Source organism: Culex pipiens, chromosome 1 (assembly GCF_016801865.2).
Source record: "Culex pipiens pallens isolate TS chromosome 1, TS_CPP_V2, whole genome shotgun sequence".
Taxonomy (NCBI): Eukaryota; Metazoa; Arthropoda; class Insecta; order Diptera; family Culicidae; genus Culex; species Culex pipiens.
The window spans coordinates 48721378-48746495 of record NC_068937.1 but is presented as its reverse complement, the minus strand read 5'-3'; the positions used below and the strand labels follow the sequence as shown (position 1 = coordinate 48746495).

The following is a 25118-nucleotide window of genomic DNA, read 5'->3' as shown; positions in this document are numbered from 1 at the left end:
TACTTGAATTCGTTGGGCCTATGTCAATGAAAGACCAAAAACAAACCGCCGAACGATATACACAAACAGCTGATCGCGAATCCTCATTAATCTAGCGTCGCGACGCCGTCAGTACCGACGTCGTCACACGTCTGCCGGAATGTTTATTATTAATAAAAGCGACGCCAAACAGCAAACCACAATATCGGGGGACAACAAGACGAAAGAAGGAATAAAAAAGAAGAAAAACCCGGCAAAACGTAAACAAACATTTTTGCACGCCGGCTGCCTTTGATGGTTGTTGTTTCTATGACAAAGAACCCGGCAGCGACGGAATTGGAACCGGATCGCGTTGGGCTTTAATTAGGGCAAAAGTGTGAGATTTTTTTTTTATTTGAATTTACTCTTTCAATCACATTGGGATTTTTTGTTGAATTTACAAATTTTTGAACATTTTTTCAACTCAGGATTTTTTTTCTTCCAACCTGAGATAAATTTGCTGAATTTTCAAAACAGCTTTGATTTTTTATTTAATTTGTTTAAAAATACTTTCTTATCATTTATGAAAACGAAGTTTTAATGAAAATCATCAAAAACGGAGATAAATTTAACCTTACTCCTTTGTAGATCAAACTGTCGAGCACGAGTTCCTTCAACGTTGTTGAGGGTTAAAATTAACACCGAGCTGTGAAAATCACGACAGTCACGACGCGACAATGCGAGCTGCCCTACAATAAGCACTTTCCAACGCAAGCCAACTGTCAGTTGGCGATAAATCGTTGGGCGGTGAACTTCGTCATTTGTTTGAAAAGTCTGTTTTGTCAGTTTAAATAAGGCTAGGTCGAGGTCGCGAGGTCGTGTTTCATTCATAAAAAAGTTTCGGAGGAAGATCGTGGAATATCGTAAACTTTGTTTATTAGTATATAAAACTAATTTTAGGTGACTAATACTGATTTAAGTTCTATAAATGGTTCAACGGAATTTCGAGTGGGAAAGACAGACGACAGCTCGAGTTGTTTTATCAATATCTGTATTGTTTGATACATTGCTGGGGTGGTTTGGAGTAAAATAACGTTGAGCTGGTGGATGTGACTGATAAATAACAAAGCGGTTCGGCATAACACAATCATGAAGCAACGGCGGCGGAAAATCACTAGTCATATTTGAGAGAAATTATCGGAACGCGGTTGTTTTATGAGAGGGGTGTTCAACGAATATTGTTTTTCGTTTTGCTTTAATTTACAAGAATTGACACTATATTTTTAAACTTTTTTTTGTAAATGCCATTGCAATTTTTGAATTCCAAGCAATTGTTCTACAATAATAAAAAGGGTTTGAAAATCCAAATTTTTTGTTCGATATGATGAATTCGTTTTGTTTGTTTAACACTCAAACGCTCGGGTAGTCATTTGACCCCTATTTTTAAAATCTTATAACTTTTGGTTGATTTGACCGAATTTTATGCTTCCGGTTGCAAAAGATCAAGATTTGTCCATATTTTTAGAGCCAATACGCACCTCCCAAGAAAAGGGGTCAAGAAATAGATTTACGAAAAGCAGAACAAAGGAGAGGGAACGATTTCTTTAGGCTTTTCTTCACCCTCTCTGGCTTGCTTTCGCTGCCTTCCGAAGTGCGTATACCGCTTTAACTGTTAGATGAGGGACAAATATGATCCATTTTTACCGGAGATATTCCGGATTCTTTTGGGGAACCTAGACTCTCTCATACGGGGTTTTGATTTATATAACAAAATCTTTTCTACAGAACAATGACCTTCTGGCACCGGAACAGGTTCCAACCGGAAACAGTGCACTGAGCTGATGTCGATTGGCGTCCAATTTAAACCGACTCTGATGCCCCGTAGGACTTGGTTTATTGTTCGGATGTGTCAGAATATTTTATATTTTTGTAATATCTTTGAAATTATTTTCAATTTTTCAAAGAAAACAACTTTTTCGAACCCATCACGCTATCTATTAACACATTTACCAAATGCATCAGAGTAAACCCTCGAATGTCAGTTCAGGAACATTTTTAAGCTACAATTATTTTTTTCTTAATTAAGGCCGTTGCAAATATTTTTCAAAGATTATGTCGCCCCCCCCCCCTTCTTCAAAATTGGTCCGAAAAATCAGGGGGCAAAAAAATATTTTTTCAAAAAAATATCAAAATTTCATTCAACTAAGAACAATCTAAAATGCCTTTTTCTGCATTGATAATCATATTTAACATGTTTGGACTCGTTTGAAAATATTTTGAACTTTAATGAAATTACAACGTACAGCACCGCAAAAACTTTTTTTTCTCGCAAAAATAAAATTTTCGTCAGTACTTAGAAATTTTGGAAATCAATGATTGCAAAACAACTGGACAGGTGTATGATGCACTTTAAAAAACTTTTTTCAAAAAATTCAAGTGTTGACACCGTGGCCTGTAATTTCAATTTTTAACTTTTTTTATTTTTTTTTCCATAAAATATTTGAACGCAAAAAAGGCTCATCACATCACATCACATCACATTTAAATCAAAAAATCTCATAGAAACAGCGTGTATTTTTATTTCAGTGTATTTTTTTTTTCAGAAAGCCCGTAAGGAAATTTCCTTCAAGTTTATCTTTGACCACTTTTGATACGATTTGTCTTCGAGATACAACAATATTTAAATTACAAACATAATAATATTCAGATAACTTAAGCACTTCTCAAATGTAATTATCAAGTGCAGCCTAGCATAACGAATTTAGAGTTTTTTTTTATAAGGTCTTATAAGCTGTCATGTTTTATATCTTAGCGCCGATAACGAACGATAACTATTTTTTTAAATCTTTCTACAATAGAGTTAATCTAACCATATAAGGGAGGATGGAGAGACTTGATCCCCTTTTTTGTGTCACACATAACTCTCTTAATTTCTCACAAAACTATGAACTTTTTGCATGAATTGAAATTTCAGACATTCAACTATGTTTGGCTGATGAGGGCATTTAATCAGATGAATTCTTCGAGTCATGCCAAGCGTATTAAAAACATATTTTGAGCCGGCATTTTCTAAATGTTAGGGGTAACTTGATCCCCCTTTCAACATTTTGAAGAAATCTTAAACAAAATGTTTCTTATTCATCCAAACTATTGATTTTCTATCTGTAACAGAAATTTTACATAAAGTTTGAACGTTTTTGTTCAAAATATAGCATGTTTAGTATGTAAAATATTTTAAAAATATATTTTTTTTTATCTGGACTAAGCATGTTTACAAAAGTAAGTAATTTCTGTTTACACAAAATTGAACTGCTGTAAGTAATACAAAACCAATTAACTAATCTTGAGGCTGATTCCAGTGACTGTAAAAATGAAGGGATCAAGTCTCCCTAATTGCAATTAAAAAAATGGTTGTAAAAATTGTATGACGATAAATGTAACGTCAAATGCGTGAGGGTTTTGTAGTTAATAGGTTTATCAAAAAAAATCATGCATTAAAAATATGTTTTTTAATAAATTGTCAATGCAGAAAAAGGCGTTTTAGATTGTTTTGAGTTGAATAGACTTCTATTTCCATTGGAATTTTCAAGTTTTATGATTTTTTTTGCCCCCTGATTTTTCGAACCAATTTTGAAAGGGGGGACGACGACGACGACATAAACTTTTAAAAATATTTACAACGGCCTAAGAGTTTTCTATACATATCAAAACAAAGGTTTTTTGCAGCACATTTTAGAAAAATGTGTGTAGCTCAATCTGAACATTTTTTAATTTTTTTCTTCATTTTCCACAGTTTCAAATTTAATTCTTAACCCTCATGCTGACGAGATACAGGCTAGAATCAAGTGTCCCCGGGGATGAAGTCTCCCCACTAATGTTAAATTATTAATGCATTCACCAAAAATATATTTTTAAAGAATGTAGAATGTTTCAAAGTTAAACACTAAAATTTTCACAAAATACCGTTTTTTTTTGTTGAAAATACCAAAATTTTCTCAAATAAAATCTTAATATGGATGACAAACAAAGCAAAATTGTATATGTATTTTTATTTTGTTAGAGTTTTGTCTGTGAAATACTCAAATTTTTAAAAGATGCGGTATTTTTTGCGAAAATACACAAATTTTAATACAGCCCGGACTCGATTATCTGAAGTTTCGATGATCCGAAGCTCGATTATCCGAAGGTTTGTATAAGACTTCGGATAACCAAGTCACGAAAAAAATATTTTTTTCGTTTTTTTTTTCTTTTTCTTCTTTTTAACATCAAATTTGAGCTCTACGACCCTATTTTAGTCAAATTTGAATTTTTGATTGCCTTTATGTTTTGGGCTGGAATTGGTCCTAAATATAAAAGTTCATAAAGTTCTGACATTAACATGATCACTTAGGTGAAGTTTTTAAAATAAAACAATTTTAAATATGTTGAATGAAATGAAATATTTCTTTACTAACTGTCTAATCCAAAACCTGCACATTGCTTTGCTTTATAACATGATTTGCTATAAAATTTTATTTTTTCCTGAACATCCCTACCAAAAAAAACCATCGCGCGCACACACCAGCTCAGCATTTTAAAACATTATTTGTGTTCATCGCCGGCGACACGACAACGCGATTTAGCTTGCTCGAATCTGGTCGCGTACCACCAACTGCTGCTGACAATACACACCACGACACTGGCAGAACTGAATGCAAGAGGAGCAAACCCGCCGAAAACAGAACAGTGCAGTCAGTGGAAAATCTGTTTTCCTCGCGCGTTCAAGTGCTTCGTTTTTTTTACTGCATGATTTTTCATTCTTTAAGTTTCGTGCAAAGAAGTTTTCCTCTATTGTGCATTTAGTGCTTCCTCGTGGGTTAGTTAAGGTGCAAGTGACTAAACGGGAATTTCTAGTTTTAGAGGGTTTAAAAGTGAAGAAAATTCGAAAAGACAGCGGAAAAGTGCCAAATAAACAGGATGAACATGAATTACGTAAACAAATTGAATTCAGATTGGGGAAAAACTCGAGGAAAAATCGCAAAAAAAAATCAAAGAAAGTGAACTGCGCAGCAAATGATAAAGAAAATCGCAAACACGATCGCTCTTTCTTTCTTTTTCCTGTTTGCATGTCAAAAGCCATTAATTTTGGCGCTTAATTTGATGATGAGGAAAAATGTGCGGGAAAACCACACATGCACACACACGTTTGTCCGCGAAATTGACGACGAAATTGCTCGTGGATGCAGCAGGCTCAGGAAAAGAGGGAAGGGAGGAAACAACTCGGAAAATTCGACACACAGCTGAGCTCTGATCTCGTCACTACGCGAGATGTTTTGACGTAGACTTACGTCTTTGTTGAAGGTACTGGGGTGCCATTCCAAAAAACCCGGGCCGAAGGCCCTGGAATATTGCGTCATCCGTCAATCGCTTATATCTTCCTTCCCTCAAATCGAATCGGCACGATTTTGGTTCCATTCGATTCGAAAATTATTCAGCAATTTGCTATAAAACTTTCATTGTTGGCAAAATAGTTTAACTGTTGAAACAATTGAATGTTTTAAAATGTTTTCAAAATGCAGAGATTTTGCAAGCAAAATGAGCGCTTCCCACTCACGGACGGGAATGTCAAGTACCTATTTTGAGGGGAAAATCATCCGAGCAACGCGACCGAGTGTCGGTCGCGAAAAAGGAGGGGAAGTAGCGGGCCGAAATCATATATAAGAACGCGCGCTCAGCCCATTCTATCATTCACGTCTCAGACGTCGGACCGGCAGCAGCAGCAGGAAAGCTCAGCCCAGAGCAGCAGCAGCAGCAAAGCTCAGCCCAGAGCAGCAGCAGGAGAGAGGGACCAGGACTGGAAAAGAAGTGCGCATCGCCTTCTCGTCGTCACCTTCAGCCAGTTGCCTCTCGATGGCCGGACCTTTTGGATCTTTCGTGGTAGGGGGTGAAGACTTCCCAACTCTTCGGAGTTGCTTCAGTCCTCGTCCCTCGTCCCACCCGGGACGAGGCATCAACAAGATGAGGCGCGCGCCTGCTGCCTTCTGCCAAAAAGCCTCTCGTGGGTCAAGCCATGGTTGTGGACATCCAACTAGCTCGTCACATTCGCGACGAGCGCTTCTGAAAGAGTTACGTCGTATTCAATTCCAAACTGTTGAAAGAGTTGCCCTCATCCCCGGGACGAGGCAGCGAACTGCAAAATTTTCAATTTAAATTTCAGGAACAAATTTTGGTCTTCGGGGGCGACGGAATGCTCTCGCCCCCAACCCCTCTGCCCTCCCCCCATTCTGCTCTTAGCATTCTTGCAAAAATTCATCCAATAAACGCAATCAATTCCCAATTGTTAGTGCTTGTGCCCTCAGGGCATCTGCAACGCTGGAGTGCAAATCAAATTTTGCATCCGGCTTATAAATACCGAGATCAAATTTGCCACCTTGAAAAAACTTTGTCATCGCCACCGCTAGGGTAGCAAATTTGCCACCGAAACAAGCCCACCGCGGGAGGCAAATATGGGTTTTATCATCTTTTGCTCTCGTTTACCTTCAAAATCAATAATTATGTATTGATTCATGCTTAGAAATGCTAAAAATTTATTAGTCTTTTTAATCATATTGAAAATTTCATTTTTTCGAAAATGTCGAAAGTTAAACAACTTGCTACCCGATTTGATTCTCACCAAACCCACACATCTTAACTTTACGTAGTCTACGCCATTCCGGTTATGTCTGTGACATAACTACTTTGACTTTTTCTTTGTGACGTCGGTTTTGAGACAAAGTGTTTGGGTTACGGCGTTACGGGCAGGGTTCAATGAGTCGGATGTCGCTTTCGAGAATTTGGTCTGATTTTGTTTTTGATGGCGGTGCATTCTTGGGTACACTGTAAATTGAAATTAAATTTAAAAATGTTTGATTTTTTAACACCTTTGCTTACTTCTGCCAACTGTCGACCAACTGATAATTGGCGCGATAAGTTTCCCCCTCTATATCGCACATTTAGTAACTTGAATCAAATGCAAAGCAAATCTGACACACACTCGTTCCTTTCTTATCAGGTGATGTTGACGTGAGGAAGGTGATATCTTTATTTTCCCAAACAATTTAATGGGGCAACACTGATTACGGGCGATTGTGAAATGAGGGCTTTAGAATATGATGATTCAGGGATGTCAAATGTGTGTTGCAATCAGATTGATTTTGTTGAAGTTCGAAAAGAATTGAAAACTGAATTGAGTTTAATTGCAAATAATTTTTTAAGGTTTTTTGTGCAAAATTTCTCAAAATTATGGGGCTAAATAAACTTTTTTTGCAATTTCATCGTGAAACCTCATTGGATAAATGTACGACTCGTGCTGAAAAAATCCTCTTTTTGCAACTTGTTGCATAAACTATTATTTTGCGATTCCGTCGTGAAACTACTTACTTTTCCTGTCATTCTTGAACGACAAAATAGCCTACTTTTCTGTACCAAAAATAACAGAATCGAATAGCAACACTTTTCAAAATAAATGCTGAAAAGTTCTACTTTTCAGCACTGAAATGGGTGCTGAAAAGTTGAACTTTTCAGCACTTGTTTCGAAAAGTATCACTTTTCAACATTTTTTTTATTTAAACGATTTATTGACAAAATACATAAAAATTTTACTTAAAATTTCACTCAATGGGTGTTTTTCGGAATTGCAAAAAATGTTGTATGGAACTCGTTGCAAAACATGATTTTTTCAGCACTCTTCGTATTTATCCAACTCGGTGAACCTCGTTGGATAAATGTACGACTCGTGCTGAAAAAATCATCTTTTTGCAACTTGTTGCATAAACTACTATTTTGAAATTTCATCGTGAAACTACTTACTTTTCCTGTCATTCTTGAACGACGAAACGACCTACTTTCTTGTACCAAAAATATCAGAATCTAATAGTAACCCTTTTGAAAACAAGTGCTGAAAAGTTCTACTGTTTTTCGGAATTGCAAAAAACGGTGCACTATGGGCCATCCCCATAGAAACTGGCGGCCAAATATTTTTTTTGCTTTTCAAATGTTTTTTTCATACAAATTTGGGTTTTTGTATGGTATTGAAATGGTATTTGTAGATTTTTATGACTTTTCATGTTTTTCAATAGTTTATTGTTTATAATAAATAGTGTTTTCATACATTCATACAACAGAATTGCGTATATATTGTATTGCAAGTTTATATTATCAAATTATGGATATGCTAATACATCCCCACTTTGAGGATACAACCCCTCCCACCTTTTTCTTTTTTTCGGTGTCAAACTGAGATTCTCCATCCATAATTGAGAAACTTGGGTTCTAATACCTTATTTTGACTAAGGTACTCAATTTTAAATGTAGGCAACAGAAAATTCTAACAAAGTCGTTTCGAACTTTTTTATACCAGGTACTGATTTTTGAAGCGACGATGCCCACGAAGTAGGTAGCAAAGCAAGTGAATGGACGCATATGTAGATTGCAGCAAATTTTGATAAAACGTAAATGTTCAAAATGGCATATCTCCGAAAACGCAAAAATCGCATGCTGGAAATTTCACCAGTTTTAGATTATGATCCAATCTTTCAAGTGATCTTAGTTTAATGTTTAGCATCGGTTAGCAAAAAAGTACTAGATTAACAAACACGAAAAAAACGAGTTTTTTTTTTCAAACAAATAATCCAGTTTTTCAATGAAACTTCAGTTTTTGGTTTGGAAACAATATCCATTAATAGATTCAAAACTTATCTCATTACCTTTCCAACGATGTATAATTGTTCTAATAAAATATTTAAAACGACTGAGCTATGTTAAAATTAAACAATGAGCTTTTTTTCACGAAAAACTCTCCGCAATGATCAAACTTAGAGCTTTGAAAATTTGGATTTTTCGCAGTTAGAATGTTTACTTTCGAGAAAAAAATACCAAAAAATATTTAGAGAAGGTCACTTTTTTTTAAACTTGGCCACCCAATGTACCATAGTGCGGTGTATGGAACTCGTTACAAAACTGGATTTTTTCATCACTCGTCGTATCTATCCAACTCGGTGAACCTCGATGGATAAATGTACGACTCTTGCTAAACTTTTTTTTGCTGCCTTTTTTTTTTTTTTTTTCTTGCTAAACATATCCTCTTTTTGCAACTTGTTGCATAAACTACTAATTTGAATTTTTTTATCGAACGGATAAAACGTTGTGAGTGGACATAGCATCGAAAGACTAAAAAAAAATTATAAAACAATAAGCTTTATAATGAATGAATGTTGAAAGGCAGCTTTGAATGGTTTTCAGGTTCAGGTTTTCCCTTTTTTTTCGAACTGCTCATAATAGAAAAAAAATTCCATTCGAAACTCAAAAAATATTACAACAAGCCGGAATAGTTTGTTTTGAAAGATTAAAAAAAATCAAAGAATATTTTAGAATTCCACCTTTTTTTAAATAATTGCACTGCGCCTGTTCGCATAACTACAAAAATATTACAACCATCAAGAATAGTTAGTCCCTTCTTTAAGAATGAAAAATCTCTCAAACTATTTGTAAGTAGGTAGTTAGTCTTTTTTTTCTTTTTTTTTAGGAACTGCTCATGTTTGAAAGACTGTGATAACTCACAATATTATTTAAAAATATGTTTATAAGAAATGAAAGAAGGAGAATATTTTAGAGACATTGCCCTTTTACCCTTTCGGCGTTTGTACATTCGACCTTTTGTCCATTCGACCTTATGTCTTTCGACCTTTTGTCGCACATCCCATAAATTCATTGACATTTTGAAAAACAAACGTTGTAATAAGTTTTTTTTATTATTTTAAATTTTAAATTTTAACTGATATTTCGTCTGCTGTGTGCTATCTTGTGACATAGACCATTTTGGTCGACAATGAGTTAATGATGACGTTTTGCTATACTTAACAAACACTACAAGATGCTTTAACCCGATTTTGGAAACTCGCTTCCGTTTCCCGGATATCGCAATACACACTTGTGACATAGACCAGCGATTCTCAACGGGGGTACCGGGCCTACTTGATTTACATGGCAGGGGGTACCAGCCTAGAAGAAGGTTGAGAATCGCTGACATAGACCATTTTATCATCAAAATGATCGTGCACACTTGTGACACGTCATACATGTTGTTGGAAAATGTGGAAAATTTTTCTTGTTTTTCACAAATTTATGTACACACATACTTTTTAAAGGCAATGCAACCTTTTGTTTTGAAAATATACTGAATCAGTCGGTTAAACTATTCATTTATGTCTAGTTTAGTTTGTATGGGAATTCTGTGCACACTTGTGACACGTAGTACAATTTTACTTTCGAAACACACTTGTGACACGTGCTTTTCAGATTTTTGATTGCATAATTTACTGTATCTTTTAACTGATGTAACCAAATTAGTTGAAACTTGGAGCGTTTGTTAAGCGATAGTATACGAACCGATTGCTTCAGAAGGTTTGGCTCTATCATTCGTAGTTAGCATTAGCATTAGCATTAGCATTTGGAGGACGCCCCACCACCGGAAGGCTCCACAACGCTTATCCCACTGTTTGGTGTGGTTGTGTTAGACCCTCATCCGGAACAATAATCCAACACGGGAGATACCATGTCTTCATCTTTTGATGAGTGTGTAATACAGCCCAGGGCATAAGGGGGTCCACGCCGGGTCCAAGCTATCCTCGGGGAAATGACGGAATGTTAGTAAACACCTATCTAAAGTGCGCAGGGACCCCTACGTCACCTTAGTGGTATAGATGTTTGTAGGGAGGTTTTGGACTCAATGTTAGTAGGAGAGGTAGAACCCTAGGATACACCCCGAAAGGTATTGCGGGCGAATCAAGTAGAGTTAGTTTTTTAATTATTAAACATATACTTGTGACTGTATAGTGTAAAAGATGCATGATTTATATTTTTTATATTTAAAGCCACGGCCGATACAACGCGACGAAGCCGTGCATGATTAAATTGACTGTAATATTACTGAACTAACCATTCTTTCATGTAAAGCAATGCTGATTAAACACAGTTTTAACGTGTTTGCTGTTAAACTCAAGCTACCGACTGTAAGAGTAAAGAGAAGTTTATATTTTCCTTTAACCCTTTCGAGCCTGATGGGTCATATATGACCCAAAAATCAAAATTTTGAAAACTAGCCTATAATTTTTGTATGGTCCTTAAAATCATTTTCCCATTATTAGTTAAAAAAATATTTTTTTGAAAATTCAGGCCTGAAAGGGTTAAACTATTGAGTGTTTAAGCGAAATTCGAGGTTATAAATGATTTAACGCATAGTTGGAATCTTGATTTTAAACTCTTACAGCGATGCGGGGAGAACATTAATTATTTATTTGTTTTATTTAAATGTAGTAGTTAGCAGCTAATTTAAAACGACCGATTTGAAAAGCATAATTAGTTAATTTTTCATTTTTTGTGTAATGGGATTAATCAGCATATTTGATATTTTTAAATAAATACAATAACAATGGAAAGTCCTAACTAAGTTTTTAGCTCCATCATCTGTGAGATTCGCAACAACGCAACACAATGCAACAGTTGAGAAAATGTCTATCTAGGTATTAAAATATTGTTGATTTAGAATCGATTCAGTCTTAGACAGCCGGCTGTGGAAAGACTGAATCACTGTTGAAACTTGTGTGAAAATTATTTTGGTTTGTCTCCTTTCAATTTAAAAATTCGCGTTAAGTCAGGCAAATTTCTGCCATTTGATAACAAACTGAATTAATAAAATAAACAAACAAACTATGTTGCGTCAAGAATAACCAATCAGCAAAAAATAAAAATAAAACGCTAAGTTAATGTTTTGTTCCTATTGCAAATCGAAATTATCGTGATTGTGTTAAATTAAATAGTGCGTTGTTTCAATTAAATAAATGTTCAAGAAAAAAAAAAACTTAACACGATATAAACTTTCACAGTTTTTAATAAAGATAAATGCTCCGTTCTGGCATCCCTGCATAAAAACACACCAACACCGAAAAAAAAACTCAGCAGCATATAGAGCGTAACGCAAAAAATAGTTGCATGGAGCGTAACACTGCCTCCGACCCCCCACTATTCCCCAACTGCGTTACGTAATATAAGAACACTCCCATAATCTTCTCTCTTTCTACTGTGTGCTCAACATGGAGCGAACTCACCGCGCACTCCAACAGCAAGCAGCACCAACACACCGCGCTGTTTGTGGTGATGACGATGATGATGACGACGAAGCACACAGCAGCAGCAATGGCACCTCTCTCTCTCCCTCCAAACCTTCACGCAAACTCCGGCCGCGTGGCCACACGGGCACGCACACGTACAGGTCATCCGCGACCAAAGCCCTGATCTGAAGTACACACAGAAGCGCAAAGTCGTCGCTCACTCTCTCGCTCTCCTGCCCTCCACGCTCACACACTAAGCCAACCGGCTTTGCTTGTGCCGAAAATCATCGACCAACCGCGTTCACACACACTGAAAACTGCGGCTCTTTTGCCTGTCAACACCAACACTATTGCGCGACGCCGATCAAACAGCACCAACGGAACCGAAAAATCCGGATTTTTACGGCGGAGGCCACCCTGAATCGATTGATCTCCCGGCTCCCCGTGAGAAACAGAACCGACCAAGCTAAAACACTCATCAAAACACCGAAAAATCCCTTCAAAACATACAAAACAAAACGGACGCGGGGGACACCGAACCGAACGCGGCGAACGCTCACACACTCCACCCAAAATAATCTTCTCCTTTTCATTATTTCTAAAATAATTAAATCTCCTGCCACTTGTCTGTGACTCCCCGCTATCACCAACACACACAAACATTCTCCCTTTGCTGAACTGTCAAGCGCTCCAATCAAAGGGCAGAACCCCATTCCGGAAGCGAGCAAGCTTATCAAAAAACACTAAAATCAACGAATTCTGACAAAATTTCACTTAAACTGCATGCTTCCACGTAATATTATCACTTAAGTCACATTTCCCCCTGGAACCAATTGCAAAAGGCCACGAAAAACACCGATATTTTAACGAAACTGCGGACGCGAAGCAAACGTGACCGATCACGTCGCCAGTGCAACCAGAACTCCGTTTGGCTCTATCATTCGTAGTTTTGAAAATATTAATCATCAAACTTTAAAAATCGATTTTCTTGAATAGTACTAAATGGTCGTTGTCACAAGATAGCACACAGCTGACGATTTGATATTTGAAAATAATCAAAAATCTCTTTGAATGATATTTTTATGAATTATACAAAATTTCAAAACCTCTTTTTTGAAGTAAGAGTGGTATTGCGTTCCAAGCATTCTATTTTTCAAATTTAACTTGTTTTTTTTTTATTTAGCTGGGTTTTGATATTCGTTTTTTACTTATTGATTCACTACTACTCAGGCCAGGGCTAAGGGATAAAATCTTAGAATGAAATTGAAATTGCATTACAATATCAAAACTAATTTAAACTAATATTGCCCGGTTTTGAGTCAAAATAATATGTAATATCACTTCTAAGAATGTGTAAATTTTTGTTTATTTGTATAAGATTTCGGATAATCGAATCACAAACAATTTTTTTTTCATTTTCTTGCTTTTAACCAACCCCGCCTCTCAACGGGCTTTGATCTTAAAAATCGTCAAAAATCCATTTTTAAACCAATTTTTGATTTTTAAATAGCATTGGAAAGAAGAACTCTTAAAATTTTAGAAATTTTTACGGTTGTTTTATGTGACTTTGCCAACGTTTTTGAAAAGGTACTTTTTAGGGGTCAACTTTGGCTGTGTTTTCTTCAAACATTTCCTATATTTTAAGTAAAAAGAAGTATGCAGCAATTTTTGTAGTGTCCCAAACTATGCTTCTAAGATTTTTTTTTCTACAATTCATGGTATCGTTCCATTGTAGAAAATTTCAAAAACAAGCAAAAAATTGAAAAAGTGAATGTAAAGACAAGACAAAACCAGAAAGGCAAAATGTAATAATAGGAAATGGTCGGTAGAATAGGCCAAATACTACCAAAAACAAAGATAAACTAAACAAGATAAATGCAATTTAAAAATTAAAAATAAAACAAGAAAAACATAAAATAAAAGAAGTCCAGTTTTTCGAGTTATGTGACCCTATTTTGTCAAATTTGAATTGAGTCCATTCAAAAATAAAGTGCATTTTTTCCAATATTGCATCACTGTCATTTTTGCCGCCATCTTGGATTTAAAAATTCTAAATCATTTAAGTGTAGTTCACTTGTTTTTTCGTTGATTCGACTATCCGAAGTTTTGATTATCCAAAGTGAAATTTTTACGAGGCCTTCGGATAAACGAGTCTGGACTGTATAATATACCAAAACGGTCAAAAAAGAAGCTGATAATTCAGAAATCTAAAATAATGCTTCAAAAAATAAAACAAAACATCGAGTGTAGAAAATTAACAAATCCATCCTTTTTCACTGAGTTAAAGATTTTTTGAACTGCGAATGAGGTCCATGAAAAAAAGTTGATAAAAGTAATGTTGTTTTTATAAATCTTTATTTTATTTCAAATTTAAATTTATTGCAAAAACCACATTGAAAAAATGTCTGATAAATGTTTTATTTGTTACAATATTTTTTGTCAAAAAATGGTGAGGAGATCGTCAACCCTAATTTTTTTTAATTAAAATAGAAAAAAAACACTCAAATATATTTCTACAGCTAACTTTTCCAATTTTATTTAAATGTGGCATGAAATTTCATAAATCCTAAAAAATAATATTTATGCGTGGAAAGTTTTTTTTTGCTTTGGTACTTTTTTTAACGTTTGGCTGCTTTTTAACTCGTCTGCAACCCAGTTATCGAGCGTCCAGCTAAAAAGCATAACAGATAAACAACACCCTGTTACCGAAAAGGAAGCTAGAATTGGTTCGTTTTTTAAATGAAAAATATCGAAAAACAAAAAAAATAAGTAAAATAAAATAAGGCTAGAACAATTTTTTTCAAAAGTTTGTATCCCTCGGATTTGGTCGAGGGAGGGGGAGAGGCAAAAAAACTCAATTTCAAATACCACAACTTATTTTACTATTTATGTTTTTCAAAGCACAGTCATTCATTCCCATGATCAATCTTATGGCGTTTTTTTTTTGTTTTATTTGCTATATTCAATGAGTTTTTAACTTAAACAAAAATCTCAGAAAAAATAAGCAATCTTGCGGCATCCGAAATTCACACTTCCAAAAAATATTTGCTTCAAAATTTAACGACGTTGTCGCAAAGGTTAATAACACGAAAATTTAAGGCATTTGAATATCACTGCTCTATTTTTAAACGTTTCCAACAGCAAATTAAGCACCCCAGAACGAGGTAAAAAACACACTGCGTCCTAAATAAAATATCACTCGTCACCCGAATGTTCTGCGTTCTTCTAAAGAGTAGCAGCAGCGTCAAGACTTGTATAGTAAACAAGCCAAGTCGTCCGCCGTGAGCGATCGCGTTTGGACAGGAAAATTCGTACAAATCGAATCGATTTGCTCTCCGGAATTTCGCGAGCGCGCGCTCGGTTCGTGATAAAATTCATATTTATAACCCCTCCTTCGCCTCCCTGCACCGGGTGTCAATTTCGCGTCAAATAAATTAACACTCAAAAAAATGCAGCCCCAATGCTTCCGATCGAAAGGTTTTTAAATTATTGATTTTTGCCGGTTTCTCACCTTGAAGTTAAAGGCGATTTGAGTGGCATTTTCGTGGTGAAATTTCGCTTGTGCCATTTCTGAGAAGAGGAAAAAAATTGAAGTGGAAAAATCCGTTGCCAGCAAAAGAAAGCAGCGTGTGTGTGTGAATATTAATAGGAAAACAAGTCAAACACACAAGGAAAAGTGCAATTAAAGAACACTTTTGGGAAAAGAAGAGGAAAATGAGTGCTCGTGGAGTGTTGCTGAAGTTTGACGCTCGGCGAGATTCGTCCATCGATCAGTTGGATCACTTGGACAGGATGCTCTCGCCGCGATCGCCGCAAATTCTGATCAACGACTACTTCGTACCGGAAGGTAAGCATTGTGGCAGTTGAAGTGTGTGTCAGTGCAATAGTGAAATGTTTTGTCGACGCGTGAAACTACTATTTTCGATCAAATCGACGTGATCGTGCTATTATGTCGCACGTTGCTTTTTGACGTTTCGTGAAAAACGCGTTATAATGTTTGACCTTGGATAACTTAAAACTAGAGCACACGATGTAAACAATAACAAAAACGATTTGTTTGGATGACCGTTATGTGCATTGTCTCGAAGTTTGATTGAATTTGGTTGCCGGAGCCTCGAGTTATAATTACAAATGTACGTGTGTCAAACTCGTTCTGACCTGAAATCCCTTTGACCAGTTGTCGCACTTATATCAATTTTCAGGATGTGTCAAGATAGCACAACAAGATTGAAACTTCTTTCATATGAAGCGTGACAACAATGCATGGAGTTTTTTTTCCTTCCTTGACAGTAAAGGTCCTACTAGACAGTTCTTTCCAAGGGCACCATAGTTAATCCATCGAAAAAATGTTGTCTTGTCAATATTTTTTGACAAAGGACTTTTTTTGCATTAAAATGAAAAAAAAGTGATCAGAAAGGGATTTTAATCGTATTTTTTACCGTTGTACATAACAATTTATACAGGGCTTTAGGACCCTATTTGAGGTTTAGTGAAATAGTGTTAGTGTTAGCAATAAAAATGCATTCAAACTTTTAAAAATGTGGTAAACAAACTTTTGTGCCATTCTCTAAGATTCAATGCAAATTTTAATTCATTTTTTTTTTTGTTATTTTTAATTTTTCTCCCAATTGAAACATTAATAAAATAGCATTGAATGCTAAAACTTTCTCGAATAAAGTCTATCTTACTCCTGGCAAAAGATACAGCTTTCTCTAAACTGGTCTTAAATGTTTTTTTTTAATTTAGGACAAGTTTTAAGTATCTGATGCTAGGAGCAATTTCAACAAATTTTCTCAATTTGAACGCTATTGTTTTAGTTATGCAATTGGCAGAAAAAAAAATTATATATCGAGCCATCCTAATGGTCCACAAATTGATGAAGAAAAATATTTCAAAATGGTAAATAAATTTTGCATTCGAAAATGGCATCACATTTTTTGGCAATATGCACCGTTTTCAAGTTATTCGCATTTTCAACTTTAATCTTTGAGTTTTTTTTTGCGATTTTTGAAATATTTTTTTAGAGGAAAAATAAATTCGAAAAGCTGAGAAAATTTATCAAAAAAAAACATTTTTAAGAATTTGTTGATCGGGCAGCTGGATGGTGAGATATTTCTTCTTAAAGACCGAACTTTGTTACAAATGAGTTTTTCCAAGTGTCATCTGATTAGCCCCAATTTTGCAACTGACGATATTTAAAAAACTAACTTAATCCACCTATGTGGTTGGCGCCTTCCTCACTTTATCTCGAGACAGGGACAATGTTTTGGACTCATTGGCATGGTCTTTTGATTACCTAACCAACGATGAGTCGGATGATGGATCCGGACATAGTTTACATACATTTAAGTGAGATCCGGCTTCAAAAAAGTACATAAATATCACTTAAGTGGTCATATCTCGAGACAGGGTTGCCAGATCTTCAATGTTTTGGACTCATTGGAAAGGTCTTTTGATAACCTAACTAACGATGGGTCGGATGATGGATCCGGACATAGTTTACATACATTTAAGTGAGATCCGGCTTCAAAAAAGTACATAAATATCACTTAAGTGGTCATATCTCGAGACAGGGTTGCCAGATCTTCAATGTTTTGGACTCATTGGAATGATCTTTTGATTACCTAACCAACGATGAGTCAGATGATGGATCCGGACACAGTTTACATGCATTTAAGTGAGATCCGGCTTCAAAAAAGTACATAAATATCACTTAAATTGTCATAACTTGAGACAAGGTTGCCAGATCTTCAATGTTTTGGACTCATTGGAAAGGTCTTTTGATAACCTAACTAACGATGGGTCGGATGATGGATCCGGACATAGTTTACATACATTTAAGTGAGATCCGCCTTTAAAAAAGTACATCAATATCACTTAAGTGGTCTTATCTCGAGACAGGGTTGCCAGATCTTCAATGTTTTGGACTCATTGGAAAGGTCTTTTGATTACCTAACCAACGATGGGTCGGATGATGGATCCGGACATAGTTTTCATATAGATAAGTGAGATCCGGCATCAAAATTCCAGCACCTGATTCGCAACTCTGACACTTTTTTATACGTAACTTTTGAACTACTTATCGGATCTTCAAACAATTCAATAGTGCAGTATGGGGCACCAAAACAAATCGAATGCAACTTGTTTGACTCAAATCGGATCAGCCAGTGCCGAGAAAACTTGGCAAGAATTTTGAGCACCAAGGGGAATACGCACACACATACACACACACACACAGACATTTGTTCAGTTTTCGATTCTGAGTCGATAGGTATACATGAATATAGGTCTACGAGCTGTTTTTCAAAAGTTCATTTTTCGAGCAGGATTATAGCCTTACCTCAGTGAGGAAGGCAAAACCATTGAGATATCGTCAGTATCGTAAATCAGAACCAAATTCAGGGGTTAAAAAAAATCCTAAAAAAAAATCACAAAATTTTAATGAAATTCATAGTCTAATCAACTTAAAACAATCTAAAATGCATTTTTCTACATTGATTGTCATATTTATAATGTTTGGGCTGGATTTACAATATTTTCAATTTTTATTGAATTCCGTTGTACAGCACCGCAAAACTTTATTTTCTCAAAAATATATTTTTTTTAATACAGTTCAGACTCTATTATCCGAAGTTTCGATTATCCGAAGGTTTGTATGGGACTCCGGATAATCGAATCACAAAAAATACTATTTATTATTTCCTCACTTCAAACATCGGACCGGGACCCGTGGTGTAGGGGTAAGCGTGATTTCCTGTCACCCAGTCGGCCTGGGTTCGATCCCAGAAGGTCCCGGTGGTATTTTTCGAGACGAGATTTGTCTGATCACGCCTTCCGTCGGACGGGGAAGTAAATGTTGGCCCCGGTCTAACCTTGAGGTTAGGTCGATAGCTCAGTCCAGGTGTAGGAGTCGTCTCCCTGGGTCCTGCCTCGGTGGAGTCGCTGGTAGGCAGTTGGACTAACAATCCAAAGGTCGTCAGTTCGAATCCCGGGGTAGATGGAAGCTAATGAGTAAAAAGAGGTTTGCAATTGCCTCAACAATCAAGCCTTCGGACACTTAGTTTCGAGTAGGAATCTTGCAATCGAGAACGCCAAGGCAATGCTGTAGGGCGAATAATTTGATTTGATTTGATTTTTTTACTTCAAACATCAAATTCGAGTTCTGCGTCCCCAAAAAGCAAAGTAATCCACTTTAACGACCCCCGGGTCTTTTGTGGTCTCTGTTGCAAGTTTCTGCTCATTTCTAGGCGTCCGAAGGTTATGTGTGGTGAGTCACCCAAAACCTCTTTTACGCAAATGGACCGACGTTTTACTTCCCCATCCGATAGAAGGCGTGGTCAGGCAAATCTCGTCTCGAAAAATGCCACCGGGTCCGTCTGGGATTGAACCCAGGCCATACTGGGGTTTAGAGGCTACCACGCTAACCACTAAACCACCGGACCCGGCTGCGTCCCCATTTTAGTCAAATTTAAATGGTTGATGCATTTTTTCAATATTTCATCATCGCCTTTTGGTCGCCATTTTGGATTTAGAAATTCTTAATCACTTTAGAGTGGTTTAAGGGTAATATTAAAACTCAGCAATCAAAAATAAGACAACGAAGAAAAAATATCGTGATTCGATTGCCAGAAGTTTCGATTTTCAGAAGTGAAATTTTGCCAAGGCCTTCGGATAATCGAGTCTTGACTGTAATTAAATATTTTGGAAACTAGTGATTGCAAAACAACTGGACAGGTATATAAATCGTATAAAAAAAACTCTTTTAATAAAAATGTTGAAACTATGGTTCGTAATTTCAATTTTTGTACTTTTTTTGCCCCCCGCTCCTCGAATTTGATCAGAGTCGAGAGATAAAAAAGTTTTGAAAAAAAAATTTAAAATAAAGTAAAAATTATTACAAAATGCTTTATACATTATCACAGTAATGCTTCTAACGAAAAATTTGCCAAATATCAATGAACTGACGAAAAAAAATCTAGAAATATCTGTAGTCTCAAAATTCGGAATTTGCATTAAGTTCAAAAGTGCCCTATTTGATTAAAATACAAAAATATACGTTATATTTTATTGTACACTTTTTTCCTATTAAAATTGTCAGCAATAGTTATTATTTTGTCTCATTTTTGTTTTCGGGAATTATTGATGGAACGAAAACGTGAAATAAAATTTGCAATGGCCAATATAGTAAAATAAAATATCGGTATTTTATTCCTTGTACCATTTTTTACTGAAAATTCTTAATCTTAACCAACAACTTTGCTGAAGATACAAAATCGACCAGAAAATCACTCATCATGATACAACAATTTTCTGGAAACTTGTATGGAAAAATTTATTGATCAAAGTGGTTTAAAATAACACAGAAGAAATGCATGGTCAAAGTTTCATCCAAATAAAAAAAAAAGAATTAAAAATCTCGAAAAAATTAGAAATCCTAGAGAATTACTCAACTACAAAGTTGCTGCAGCCGCACCCTCCAGCTATCTAAATTCTGGCACATTTGTTTGACATCAGCTCATCAACAATTCACTATCGCAGGGCAAACAGGCGGCAACTTCATGGAATTTCACCGATGTCTCAGAAAAACTGCACCCAAATCCCATCGGCAATGTGATGTGAGTGTGAACCTACCCAGACCCACCCAAGCTGGAATCTGTTTTATTTTTAGAAGCACTCCACAAACAAAGCCAAACAAAAGCTAATAACAGTAGCCGTACCGTACAGTTGGTCGTCTTTGAAATTTTTCATAACTCAAATATAGTTCTACATTTATTTTAACGTTCAACGAATCTCAAAAAAAAAATATTGAATCAAATCACAAAATAACAAATCACCCTCATTCAACGGTTTCAATATCGCACCAGCTCAGAAAAGCCAATTTGATCGAGCCTAACTGTAAAGTCAATCTTGGGAGGCACGACGGACCTGTTTCGGTGAAGGCCTTCGGGACAACAAGTGGGCTTCGCATCCCCAGAGAAACAGAAATAAAAGTTGTTTGGTGGGATCGTCCAACGCAATCTAGGGGCAAACTTTAGTTAATAGGGTCGCCTAGCCTAGCCGCCAAGACTTGGTATTGGGTGCAGAGAGAAAGTGAAAGAGAATACATGCAAATGCACAAACAAACAGCTGATAAGTGGAAAATTAGTGGGGGACGGTGGGTTTTCAGGGAGAACTTTTGAAAAAATATATGTTTTGGAAATATCAAGTGTTTAGCCTTCCAAAGGTGTTAGGGTCTATATGACCCAGACGGCTTATAAAATGTGCTGTAACTTTTATTCGTTCTAACTTACAGACTTGAAACTTTTTGACTTTTCCTAACTTTGTAAAATAAAAAATTGGCAACCGCAAGCAACCTCCAGCGCCACCTAGAAAAGGCGCTACAAAAAAACTTACGTTAAAGGTGTTAAGGGTCTATATGACCCCGGAGTTGAAAATGCTGACAAAAATTAATTTTGCAATCGATTTTCGTTCTTTTGGACGCAAATGAAAGGTATGGATGTCTAAAAAGGCACCTGTGCTATGCGGACCCGATTTGGCCACTTTGGTTCCTGAGAATCGATTCCAAAAGGAACAAATTTTCCGGCAAACCTGCTCTCATAAGTTTTATTTGATTTAGCTATGGATTAATGCATAATAAACTATGAATAATCTCTAAAAATACGAGTTATACGCTCCGAAACATACCCTGGAAGTGGCCAAATGGCTACTTTGGTAAAAGTCTATCGTGCGACATATCAAACTTCATGGAATAACAAGCCATGCACACTGTAACCAGTAATAAGCCAATTGGACCATATCTAGCCACTCCGGAACCGGTTTCGGATACCCTCGAAGTGGCCAGATTGCTATATTGGTAAAAGCCTATCGTGCGACATATCAAACTTCATGGAATAACAAGCCACCAGTAATAAGCCAACTAGACCATATCTGGCCACTCCGGAACCGGTTCCGGATACCCTGGAAGTGGCCAAATGGCTACTTTGGTAAAAGTCTATCGTGCGACATATCAAACTTCATGGAATAACAAGCCATGCACACTGGAACCAGTAATAAGCCAATTGGACCATATCTGGCAACTCCGGAACCGGTTTCGGGTACCCTGGAAGTGGCCAGATTGCTTTTTTGGAAAAAGCCTAACGTGCGGCATATAAAACTTCATGGAAAAACAAGCCATGCACACTGGAACCAGTAATAAGCCAATTGGACCATATCTGGCAACTCCGGAACCGGTTTCGGATACCCTGGAAGTGGCCAGATTGCTTTTTTGGTAAAAGCTTATCGTGCGGCATATCAAACTTCATGGAATTACAAGCCATGCCTGCTGAAACTAGTAAAAAGCCGCCCGTGTGGATCAATCGGACCGCGCGCTGGACTCACAATCTAGAGGTTGCTGGTTCGAATCCCGCCGCTAAGAGTAAATATGAGTATCCGGCGCCGTCGCTCCGTGCCGTACTCAAACACTTAGGAGCCCAGGGCGGCGAAGTCCTTGTAGTTAAAAGGAAGACACTAGAGGTTGGTACTAGCAATAGTGGCCGAGAGCTATAAAGTCAACTTCGTTTTCATACAAAAATTATATTATAATATTTTAAAAACTGTAACTTGAGAACGGAATTTTTGATTGATTTGGTGTCTTGAACAAAGTTTTGTAGATATTGGTAAAAAATTAAAAAAATCTTAATTTTATATTTCAAATTGAACTCAAAAAATCTTTTAGCGCATAAACATTATTTTTAAACATTAAATTTTGTAATGTGTTTTAAAGGATTAAAAAATACAGCTTTTCACGTTGACAAAAAAATATATCTAAAAATACTTTTTTTGAAAAGTTCAGAAATTGTTTTATAAATTTCTCTAAGAAACTTTGGAGATTGGACCTCTGGTTGCTAAGGTACAGGTTCGAACAGAAAAATAAACAGGAAAAAATATCTTTTTTCACCCAAATAACACTCAATTTTCAAAATTTGATGCCGATATCTCAACAACTATTCTGCCCACCATTGAAAAAACGGCTAATATCCACTTTTGGCAAAACGAGATATTAGCACCAGGTGGTAGAGGATGTTCCAACGCATCTCCTGGAACTTGAATTTTACTGAAATAGTGTTTAGACTTGGCTGCCGATGCGAAAAACCAAACGGCTAATATGCCACTCTTATGGGAAATTGCCTTGACAGAGATTTTGTGACAAACTCTAAAACGCGTTTTCTCGGAATACTTGATTTGGCATAATAGCCGAATTTTCAATTATGGGCAGTATTCATCTATTTTTTATGTTAAAAAACGAAACATACGTAAAATTTAAATTTACCACAAATTTGAAAAAAAACCAATTAGATTTTAATCAATCAACTATTTATTTTTCAATTTCAGTTAAAAATAGTATTATTTATAGTTTTTGTTCTCAGATTAAAAAAATTGCGAAAGAGGAGCAATGGATTGAAAAACTGCAATTTTTAGCTTGAAAATTATACTTGAAAATTATAATTTAATACTTGAACAAGTATTAAATTTAACCATACAAAAAAAAACTATTCAAAATGCAACTAGTTCAACATATAAAACCATTTATTCTTTTTTTTCATAACGTCTTGTTTTGGTAATTTACTGCAGCCAATATTATACAGAGATTATCAGTATATTATAACGTTTTGTAACGATATCATATTTTTTTTATGTTTATAAAAAAATAAGTTAGCATGAAATCGCATAGGAATTCAATAAATCTCATAATTTGTCGCTAATATTTCAGATTTTGCATGAGACATAATGCTTTTTGGAATGTTAGCGATGAATTGTTCTGATTATATTAATTTGAATTTGGAAGAAGGTTTCAATTTTGGCTATTTTTTTTATTTATGTAAAATGTTGTGAATTAAAATAAAATTAGAATTTGTAATCATGCTATTTCGTTTACTTTGAAAGATTGTTGTTTTACTAACTGAACGGACCTGAGAAAAAACTTTCTGAAAGATTAATAAACTATTGTCTTTCATATGTTTATAGGACCTAATAAAAAAAAACTCTAGAGTTGAATACCGTTTGAGAATATATTTCAATATATTTCAAATATAGTCAAAATTAAACCCACCGCGCTCCTTCGTCACTCTCAGTGCCGTGCCAATGCGCCCACCATCTCAACCGTTCTATCTCCTCTCCCCAAACTCAGGGAGCAGACGTAGTGTAATTGTGAAGGTCGGGTCACTGCCGTAATCTGAAACTCGTCGCCGACTTCTCTTCTCCAGAGAAGCGCATTAGTCGCCATCGAGCGTGCGGTGGGTCAAGTCAAGTCTGCTTCTCCAGTGCCAATATAGTGCCAATACAGTGAATAAAGATGCCTCAAACAAGCATTGCTGGTGGTCCTTCCGGAAAGGCTACCCGCGAGATGAACTTTAACAAACAGGACTCACGCTCGGTGCTGCAAGTTCTCAGCGATCAACAGCTGATCGAGAAGCTTAAACGCATCAACAGTGAAGATTCGAGTGATAACGACGATGGTGACGTGTCGATCGGTTCAAGAAAGTTTCTTGCTATTTTTTTAATTTAATTTAAAATTCGGAAAATTTCCAATAAATATCTAATCATTCTAAAATTTCTTCAACTCTTTACAGGTCAGGGCAATGAATCGCCCGGAATCCACGTTGCCAGTGGTGGCGGGGGTGGAGTTGGGGCCGGTGTGGTCGCCCTCAGTCACTCCCAGGAGAATCTGGTGGCTGGTGGAGGACTTCCGAACGAGATCTCCGCCCCGTACGAGGTGCCACAGTTTCCGATCGAGCAGATCGAGAACAAGCTGCAGTTGCAGCGCCAGCTGAACGCCAAGTGAGTGCAAATACCTTTCATGTGATAAGGATAAGGGTAGTGAGCTTACGGTTTGTGATCGTGGAAGGATTCCTATTTATGCAGTGGTTTTATTGTTTAATAATGTTCAAAAAAACTATCGTGAATTATGTTATCAGGATTAATGTTGCGTCATTTCTTTATTTTTTGCAATCTGCTAAAATTAATATTTTGAAACCAAGTTCAAATCAAGTTAAAAAG

The 25118-nt window shown here is 36.2% G+C and overlaps 1 protein-coding gene across 6 annotated transcripts in view; it reads left to right on the top strand.

Moving 5' to 3' along the window:
* The window catches only part of LOC120416385 (AMP deaminase 2), a 63240-nt gene that overhangs the window by 5842 nt on the left and 32280 nt on the right, over positions 1 to 25118 (top strand). Inside the window, exons 1-3 of one of the 6 annotated variants that reach the window (XM_039578122.2) lie at positions 867 to 881; positions 15602 to 15930; positions 24692 to 24899. In XM_039578122.2, coding sequence (XP_039434056.1) covers positions 15798 to 15930; positions 24692 to 24899 — 341 coding nt within the window. In that variant the 5' untranslated portion in view covers positions 867 to 881; positions 15602 to 15797. Of the gene's footprint in view, positions 1 to 866; positions 882 to 4653; positions 4824 to 15601; positions 15931 to 24341; positions 24578 to 24691; positions 24900 to 25118 lie in introns of those variants that run through there. The other 5 variants (XM_039578121.2, XM_052706236.1, XM_052706235.1 and 2 more) reach the window with 5 other exon arrangements.